The sequence below is a fragment of the Hyaena hyaena genome, unplaced genomic scaffold (genome assembly GCF_003009895.1).
Source record: "Hyaena hyaena isolate Hyena2069 unplaced genomic scaffold, ASM300989v1 scaffold_230, whole genome shotgun sequence".
Taxonomy (NCBI): domain Eukaryota; kingdom Metazoa; phylum Chordata; class Mammalia; order Carnivora; family Hyaenidae; genus Hyaena; species Hyaena hyaena.
Window position 1 is genome coordinate 522,908 of NW_024080863.1, and position 9,321 is coordinate 532,228.

A 9,321-nucleotide genomic window follows, 5' to 3' on the forward strand; every position below is an offset into this window, starting at 1 on the left:
CAGGCCACTCACTCCCCTGGCATGGCCAGCTCCATCTCATTTTAAGAACAGAGATGGTGGGGTGCCTGTGTGGCTCAGTCCCTTGAACAGTGGACTCAATTTCTACCAGGGTTATGATCCCAGGTTGGTGAGACAGAGCCTCACGGAGGGCTTGTGCTGAGTGTGAAGCCTACTTAAGATTCTTTCTCTCTCTCTCTCTCTCTCTCTCTCTCTCTCTCTCTCTGCTTGCTCTGCTCCTGTACCTCCCTGTCGCTCTCTCTCTAAAATAAACGAGAGATGATGATGTTTCCACTCCTGAGCAAGGGACACACACATTCACATCCCGTGGCACCACACGGTCTAGGCTGTGCCCAGCTCTGCCTAAGAGCCTCAGAACTCCTCAGTTTTTCTCCTCTCAACGCCTGCCTGCCTAGCTTACTCCTGGCCCCTGCCCATGACCTCCCACCCCACCCCACCCCACCCCCACCTCCCGCTGGCCTGGTCGCTTCTGTCCCAGGTATTAGGGTTGCAATTGGCAAGGCGAGGGTAAGATCCACGTTCTTGGTTCCACTGTGCCTCGGGGCGGGAGAGGGTCCCGGTGCTCCCTAGCTCTAAAGGAGGAGGAAGGGGTGTCATCAAGGCTCGGCCTGTTTGCCGAGAAGTCCAGGTCCCGGGGGTCCTGGAGGTGACTTGGGGAGAGACTGAGAATGCAGCAAGCGAAGACCACTGAAAGCTGAGGCCAGTACGGCGAAGCAGGCTCGCTCCCAGCCGCGAGGCGTCCGAAGGCCGGTCCCTCTCCCCGCAGGGTTTGGGCAAGAGCGATCCGGGAGCCTCTCTCCAGGGTTGCTCAGCATGGGCGGGAGCCTGAGCCGAAGCCGCTCCTTCCGTAAAGCTGACTGGTGTCTGCACCGATCGCTCGCGAGGGGTCAGAAAGCCTTTTCCTGTCCCAACTCTCCAACAAACCAAGAAAGAAAAGAAAAGCCGAACCCGAGAGCACGATTTGAACTCAGGGCTTTTGATGACAAGACCCTCCTTTATTCTATGGCCTTCATTCTCAGTATTCTAGGTCTTCCCAGAGCGCGATAGTCCCCCGGGGGAAATTCCACCATAGAACAAAGCGTTGGCAGCGGGCTTGCTATTGGGGGGGTGGGGGGGTGGCGGGCTGAGCGCCAGCTCAGAGGGGTCTCAATGAAAATGTCCTAAATTCGCCCATTAGGAGGTTAGAGTGCTTGTAGTAAATACCCACCTCCCAGACGTTTGCTTACACCTGTGCGGGGAAGAGAATACGATAATACTTTTTTTTTCTAGGAAGTCGTGGGATATGATTCATTATTATTTGTTCTACATATTTATCCTGGGGAAATAATCCAAAAATGTTGACAAGGTTGAAGGCACAAAGATATTCTCTGTGCTTTATTTACAGTGACATAAATAGACACAATCTACAACTATGAACACAGCCTATTATGGGCCATCCATAACATGGACTATTATATTGTAGTTTTCAAATACATTTGTAAAAACTTTTTAATGATGTGCCAGACATGCTTCTGATGTAAATTTAAAAGGCACAAACTCGCATACACCCTGTGCCAAGATATTATAAAGAAGGAGGTGAGCTAAATGTTGCTTCTGGATGAATCTTGTTTTCTTTTCAACTTTCTCTTACTTTCCTATTTTCCCCCCAAAGGGTGCATGATAATTTTTATCATCGGAAAAAAAAAAAAAACAACCTTAAATAAATGTATAGGTCATCGCAAGATTTTGATGTTTCTGGGAACAAAGACAAATAAGTGGGGGTGTACTGTTTTGGCAAAACCAGAGTTCCAGCCAGCCCTGCCTTTGGAGAGCTGGGCCACCTCAGGATCACTTAACCTCTCTGATGGTGACTCATCACTGAAAAAGACAGGAAGGAAGGAAGGGAGGAAGGAAGGGAGGGAGGGAGGGAGGAAGGGAGAGAGAGAAGGGGAAACTGGAAACACCTAGGGTATAGCTTTGATGTAAAGATTTAATGCTGTGATGTATAAGAAATCATTACTTGGTTGAACCATCAAATGTGCCAAAATTCTGTGCCCACTAGCCTAGAAAGATGAGTTGGACTTATGTGGACTTCAGGCAGTAATAAAGCTCAGACAGTTCCTGTAACATTGAATTCTTTTCAGAAGGCTTATCTAAGAAACAGTTCATCTGAAATCCCCCCCCCAGAAAAAAAGAACTCTAGCAAGGTCTCATTTTGATTAAAAGATACTTTAAAACTCCTTAGAGTCTGCGCTGACTGCTTGCCCTAAATCATGTATACTTAACTGAACCAATGTAGCATGAGTAATAGCGGTGGACATTCATTGATGGTTTCGTACACCTTATCTCAGTTCTCACAATCGTCCTACGATGAGTCTATTCTTATCCCCACCTTAAGAGTAAGCCTTAGTTTAGAGAGGTAAATACTTTAATCAAATCCCACAGCTGTGTCCAGGGCAAGGGCAAGACACGTTGACTCCCGCCTCACGTTGGTAGCCGCTGTACATGCTGTCTCCTTTCACTGTTGCCAGCTGTGTCCGAGGGGGTTTTCTGAAGATCTATTGCTCCTCGAAGCTTTCTGCTCCCTGGGGGCAGGGGTGGGTGGGTGCGGGGAGCCGCGGGGTGCGGTGAGAAGAAACACAATGACACGGAGTTCATACACATTGAAGGTACGCACGCTGAAAACAATCAACTTCAGGGAGATTAAAGGGGAGGAAGAGAAGGAACTTGGGAGCCCCCGTCTGACACCTTGAGAACTGGGGCTAGTACTTTTCCTCCTCCCCGCTCACTCGCGGAGCCTGCGAAGAGGCCAGGGGGCTCCCCCAATATAGCCCCCTCACCCAGTCTTTGTGGCCTTAGCTAAGATGCTCGTCCTAGGAAGTGGCCATTTGGGTTCCCCAGACCCAGTCTCAGCGTAAAGCGAGAAGTTTCTGGCTGAGGCTAGGCATAGGCAGGTCAAGAGTCACTCCTCCCGCGCCCGGCCTCTGCTCCCAGAACCGAACTCCCCTCCGCGGGGCCTCACCCTGCTCCCACTAAGACTCCAGCACGTTCCTCCGATCCCGCGCGTGCCCAGCTGTCTCCACTTGAGTTTTTCTCGGCCGGGTGAGTGGAGAGTTGAGCAAAGGCCGGGCCGGAAGGACAGGCTCGGGTTGCAGAGAAGGGTTCCACCCCCCATACTCTCCCGTCCTCCAGGGGAGCCCCCAGTGGACCGGGCTGACCTCTGCGGCTCCCTCCATTACCCTATCGCCCAGATCCGAGCTGCGCGCAGCACTCTCCTATTTCCTGGCTTTTGAGAACCGTTGACACAAACCAAACCTTTCTGGAAGGTGGCTTGGGGGTTGAGGAGGAATTCGAAGGGCCAGGGAAGAAAGCTCCGAGGGAGAACGATATGAATTAGCACGTGGTTTCTGCCGGAACCAATGAGGGTCAGCCATCTCGTCACTGGGTCTCGGTCACCCGACTGGCAGGGATGGCCCAGAGGAAGGCGCAGTACAGGACCCTGGGCGTCTGCCCGCTGTGCTTGCAACAACCACACGGGAAGCTCAGGGCGACACCCAGAGGGTGACCAGGGACACCCCAGCCCCGCCTCCTGCGCCTTCGGGATGCCGCTGAACCTTGTCACCTCCACCCCCTTCTCGGTCAATGACATCCTGAGGCTGGAGCCAGAGCAGATAGATCCCCACTTCTTGAGACTCCGGGAGGCACGGGGGAGCCCTGAACGTTTTCAGTGCCAGCGACTGGTCCCAGAACCGCAAAAGTCAGAGGTTCACAGCACCTGCAGTGTCCGCGGGGGAAACAGAAGGCAGAACGAGTCAGGGTCTCCTGGTGGTCCCCCTGAGACGGTCGCAGAGATGGACTCAGAACGGGTGGAGGAGCCACGTAAGTACGCGCGCTCAGGTCTTGGCTTCTACGGGCGGATCCTGGCTATGATGGTCACGACCAGTTGGCGTGTGGGCCTAAGGCGCATCTCCTGGTCTTTCTGGCTCTGAGGTTTTCACCCCATTTCCCCTCGTTTGAGAATTCCAAAAGGCAGATCTCTCAGCCTCCTCTCCCACCGCACCTCCAGGGTGCTTCCTGCGTGGCTAACAAAACAAGGTCCTGAATTTTAGGGAGTTCATTATTCCCCCAGCCCACCCTCTGCTTCCCACAAGCTCATCGCCCCCCAGTCACCGCCACACTTCCCAGAAACTCTAGCTTCCCTTTCTCACAGCAAAACCCTCAAGGTAACTTAGCTGTGCTCCAACACAGGAGGTCCTCCTTGCCATTTCCGCGTCTCTCTACCCTAAAGCGACTGCCAGAAGTGTAGCCATCAAAGCAGCTGAGCGCTTTAGGAATGGAAACTCGCCCTCAGCTCAGGCTTGCTAAGTGGCCTGGCCGGCCCAGTCATCCCTCCGCCCGGGTTCCTCCTCTAGACAAAGAGAGGTGGCGACCAGATCAGGTTGTGTCTGAGCCCCTAGGCCTGAATGGCCCTGTGGGCGCTGGCGGCCGCTCCTGCGCGTCTGGGAGCAGAGTAAGGGCAGCTCCAGGTTTTGAAGCTCTGGGAGCCGACTGCGGGGGCGATGCGGGGATCTCTGTGCCTGGTCTCCGAAAGTGCCACCTCAGTGCTGGGGAAGCGAGGCCCCGGCACCTGCGTCTAGCGGCAGGACTGGAAGGAGCAGGCAGTGAGTTGTGCTGCATTGGCTCCTGAGACCCAGGAAGCTTCCGCAGGAGAGTCTCCACATTCTGAGCGATGCAAAAGCCACTCTTCCTCTCTGCGCCTGGGCACCTCCTCTGCAGCCTCTGAGCGGGCGTCTGGGGGCCCCCTTTGCCAGGCCGGCCACGGCCCATCCATTCAAGGCTCAAATGAATAAGTAAAGGGACTAGTTCAGAGCTGTTTGCTGCGGCCTGGTTATTCACCCACTCCAGGAGCCTGGAGAACAGTAAACTTTGCTGTGTGTTCTCAGAGAGGCCTGAGTTTTCTGCAGCAGACTCTAAATACTAATTCCCTTGAATCGGCTCAGTCAACTCGGCGTTCACTCTGGCTTTGTTGAGAAAAGGTCACAGTCCTCAGAGCACAGCTGTCACGTAGCATCTGAAGGCACTCAGGGTGCGTTTCTCCTCAGCTGGGGATCCCTGGGCAGCATCACTTAAGAAGCTGCTGTGGACTCATTCCGAGGAGTGACCCCCGCGGAGCTCCAGGGACTAAGCCCAGGGCCCCATCAGTGATGGAACCTTAGTGGTGGCCTCTGCGTGCTTCGCCTATTCCCAGACCACCTTCTTCAGAGCTGCAGGGCAAGAGGGGTTGCACACCAAGGGCACGGGGTGCTAGCATGCGCCAGGGAGGCACGCAGCCCCTTGGCTTGTGTGGTCAGCGACTCTCAAATGGGATCCTGCTTGTTCCAAAGAGTTGCTTAAGGTCAGCTGTTACTTTTCAATTTGCTAGGATTAAAACACCCGTCAGTATTTTTCCTCTTTGCAAGATGTCCCCAGTTTCTCTAAGCACAGGCTGAAGGAAGGCTGAAGAAAGTTTTTATTTCCACAGACTTCAGATATCAAACAACCCCATCATCTGCCTCCAGGAGACTGTGTCAACAGAGTTGGGGATTTGGAGCCGGGTTCCAACCCACACGTTCCTGAATCAGGCGTGTTCTGCTCTACCTTGCTCCCCCCCCCCCAAACTTGCAGCCACTCCGCATTCCTAATTTTCTCCTGTCGTGATTTTCCATGAAAACTCAGCATTTCCTCTCTACCCACCCCTGAGTTAAAACAGAGCTTAGTCAAGATAGAAGAGAGGTGGGAAGAAGGGGAGGAAAGTCTGTATCTCTGCGAGCTTCAGGCATAGCCGCCTACAGGTGATCAGCTAGAGCACCAAACCTGGGAAGAGGAAGTCAGGGCAAAACCAATGCCGCCTGCTTGCCAAGGAGACCCCGAAGGAGAAAGAGGCTGCTTTTTAAAAAGCCAAATGTGGATCTAAACTTTATATATACCTCCAAGAGAACCCCAGTTTCCAAACCAAGAATCAGGAAACCGAAATATTTCGTTTGGTTTTATTTTATTTCGCCAATTTGGACCACAGAGCATCACATCCAGGAAAGATGGGATGGATCCCTTGTGCCAGAGGAGGACTTGATGACCAAAAAGGCAAGGGTGTGTGCAAAGGTGGGGTGAAAGTGGGAGACACTCGGGGTACCCGCCCCTGTGCTTGGATCTGAATAACCTGGGATGAGCACCGGACCACCAGGCAGACAGGAAACCCCTGGCAAGCACGTCACCACGTTTCCGTTCTATCCCCATCTCTGTCTCTCTTTCTCCGTCCCCTCTCCACCCAGGGCAGGCCAAAGCCACCTCCATCTAACAGGCCCCCACACTCACACTTGGTCCTCGAGGCTAAAGCTTCCCCAAACTCCACCACACTAGAATCGAACCACAGGAATCACCCCTACCCCACCACCCCCACACAGACCTTCTAAGAAGAAAATGACGTTGTCTTAGATTCTTGATCAACTCCCTTTTGGGAAAGGCTGTACACGGGAGACCCTGGAGTGTCAACATTTGCGTATGTGCCTGCAGGTACAATAGCGACAGGGCCTGGGCAGGGGGGAGGTCGTCCTGGGACGGGGATGAGGGGTCAGCAGCGGGGACAGAAGGGGACGCGAAACGAAGGCTGCCAGGGGAGAGGGGCGCCCCTTGAGAACCATGAAAGAATTGCTCAGGGGACCCCGAGGCTGGGCGCTGACGCTGTTCCTTCCTGTGCTTTTAGAGCCGGGCCTCGGCGCAGCCTCGCCCCTCCGCGGCGGGACCAGGGGCCCGGAGCTCGGCGTCGGCGACCCCGGCCACGGCACGGAGCAACCTAAGGCGCGCCAGCGGCGGAAGCCACGGGTGCTCTTCTCGCAGGCGCAGGTGGTGGCGCTGGAGCGGCGCTTCAAGCAGCAGCAGTACCTGTCGGCGCCCGAGCGCGAGCACCTGGCCGGCGCGCTGCAGCTCACGCCTACGCAGGTCAAGATCTGGTTCCAGAACCGGCGCTACAAGTGCAAGAGACAGCGCCAAGACAAGTCCCTAGAGCTGGCGGGCCACCCCCTGGCGCCGCGCCGGGTGGCGGTGCCCGTGCTAGTGCGGGATGGCAAGCCCTGCCTGGGCCCCGGGGCGCCGGCTTTCTCTGGCCCCTACAGCGCCGCCGCGGCGCCCTATTCCTGTTACGGCGGCTATGCGGGCGCTCCTTACAGCGCCGGCTACGGCGGCGGCTACGCGGGCGCGCCCCCGGGTTCCGCGCCGCCCGCTCCCCTGGCCAGCGCGGGCTTCGGCGGGGGTGGCCCCGGCGCCAGCCCGCAGAGCCATCTGCCCGCCACGCTGCAGGGTGTCAGGGCCTGGTGAGGCGCGGTGGCTCGCGTGTCCCGGTGCTCCGTGCCAGCCTCTCCGCCGACCGCGATGAGGGGCGGCGCTGCTGGAGCGAAGAGGCCACCGGATGGCACTTCCTCCCCGAGCAATCCCTGGGACTGCGAATTGGCCCCAACAAGCCATCCCGCCGAAAGCCCCGGACCGTTCTTCTCCCCAAAGACAGAAAGAGCGTTGGGCCGGCCACGAAGCAGCACTGGGAGGGAGGAAAGCCTGGGGTGGCTGGCAATTTCGGAGGTTCGGAGCAGTACTCAGGCAGGTGACTAGTCCGGTCTGAAACCCAAGGTTTGAGGATAGGCTCTTTAATTTGTGTGCAGCAGCCTGGCGCCTGGGCAGGGGGGAGGGGGGTGGGGGATGGACCGAGGGTGGGGTGCTCTAGAGGACCTCAATCCTCCGTTAAAGGCAAGGGGATATGGAAGAGAGGAGTCAAGTGAGGTGTGGGACCCGGGGTGTAGAGCGGGGGTAGGCGGGGAAGGGAAGGGTCCTGGAGGTCCTGGTGAGGAACTATTGTGTGAGCCCTCAAGGGACTTTAAAATGCCCTCCCCCCCCCCCCCCCCCCCCCCCCCCCCGCTGCTCTGCGGTTTTCACAGGACTCTGCGTTAATCCGATGGGGAAGTGGTTGCTCTCGGGAAAGGTATTCTGGCTCTCCCCTTGCAGGGTCCCTGCATTTTATCCCCTGTATCCAGCTCAGCACCTTGAGTGAGTATACTAAATATATCGGTGTGTGTTTGCGTGTGTGTAGGCCATTAGAATCCACCCACCTCTCCTTACCTCCAAACAACTTCGAATTAAAATTAAAAAATGAAACCCAGAAGTTCTGACTCCTTGGCACAGACAAGATTCCCTAGGGAGACAAAATGCATGGAGCCCTGGAGATAGGTTACCTGGTTTCTTCTCTATTGCTCTGTAGGGTTTCTTTCGAAACATAACCCTTTTCGGGTAACAAGAAAGGAGGCCTCCAGGAGGCCATAAATCCACATAGAATGGGTAGGAAGCCTGAACTTTAGGGGAAATCATGATTCTCCTCCATAAATATGTTTGAAGTTCTGCACATTTTAAGACTGAAAACAAACTCGTTCTGTTAATGGGAACAAGGGCTCAAGTACATTTATCTTTGGCAGGCAGTAGTAGGGACATTCGGTCCCGCTTTTCCCTCCTTGGATAACATTTTTAGACAATGAAAACTCTGGTTCTCTAACCCCTCCATCACTAACATGCCAAAAATTAATTTTTTTATTTAATAAATATGAATGTTTACCCAAAATGTACTGGCCCTGTGTTTTCTCATTTCTGAATGTGCCCTGGTTGTTTTCACCAACAAGGGAAACAGAATTCTTTGGTCCTTTGTAACCTATACAGGAGTACTGATCACTAACATCTCCTGAAGCTTATGTGCTCAAGCTAAAAACGAGAGTATTCTTATTTTTTCTTACTACATTTCCTTACATTTTCCCTCCTTTTGATTTTCATCCTTTACTCTTTTATTTCTCTGTTTTTGCTGTTAATCAAAAAACATTTAGAAATACTCCCCAGGTCTGTGCTCCTGAGATTAAAAAGGGCAGATTGTATATTTTACATTTGGAATCAATAAATATTCCTTGGTAAATTAAGCTAAGATTTAAAAAAAAAAATAGAGATTACAGTTAAAATCTCCATCATGAGAAAATGGTCAGACACGTTATCCTTCTTTGACTTTGGGGGACATTGCTTACAAGAGGGAAGGACCTGTGGACATGTGGACACTGGCCTTAGATTCATGACGGTTGACTTTAAGTTCAAAGCCTCCATGAGTAACTATCTGTCCAGCCCTCAGTTGCTAAGTGAGTCGTATTACATTTTTCCAAGAGCAGATTCTAAAGTACTATACGTTCATTTTTAAAAGTCCTTTGTTGTGGGTCTTTGGGTAAGGTCCTTGCCCCGGAATCGTAGGTCACCATCGCAGGGATCTAGCAG

General features: G+C 53.8%; 1 protein-coding gene across 1 annotated transcript; it reads left to right on the forward strand.

Moving 5' to 3' along the window:
- The first annotated feature begins 3,599 nt into the window (after positions 1–3,599).
- Positions 3,600–7,347, forward strand: NKX2-6 (NK2 homeobox 6). Its single transcript, XM_039243747.1, has 2 exons — positions 3,600–3,876; positions 6,737–7,347. Exons 1-2 carry the CDS (start codon positions 3,600–3,602, stop codon positions 7,345–7,347), a joined length of 888 nt encoding a protein of 295 aa, XP_039099678.1.
- The last annotated feature ends 1,974 nt before the right edge of the window (positions 7,348–9,321 follow it).

Coding starts and splice junctions, on each gene's coding strand:
- NKX2-6 (XM_039243747.1), top strand. CDS start 3,600: ATGCCGCTGAACCTTGTCACCTCCACCCCCTTCTCGGTCAATGACATC. Junction 3,877..6,736: donor AGAACGGGTGGAGGAGCCAC/GTAAGTACGCGC, acceptor CTGTGCTTTTAG/AGCCGGGCCTCGGCGCAGCC.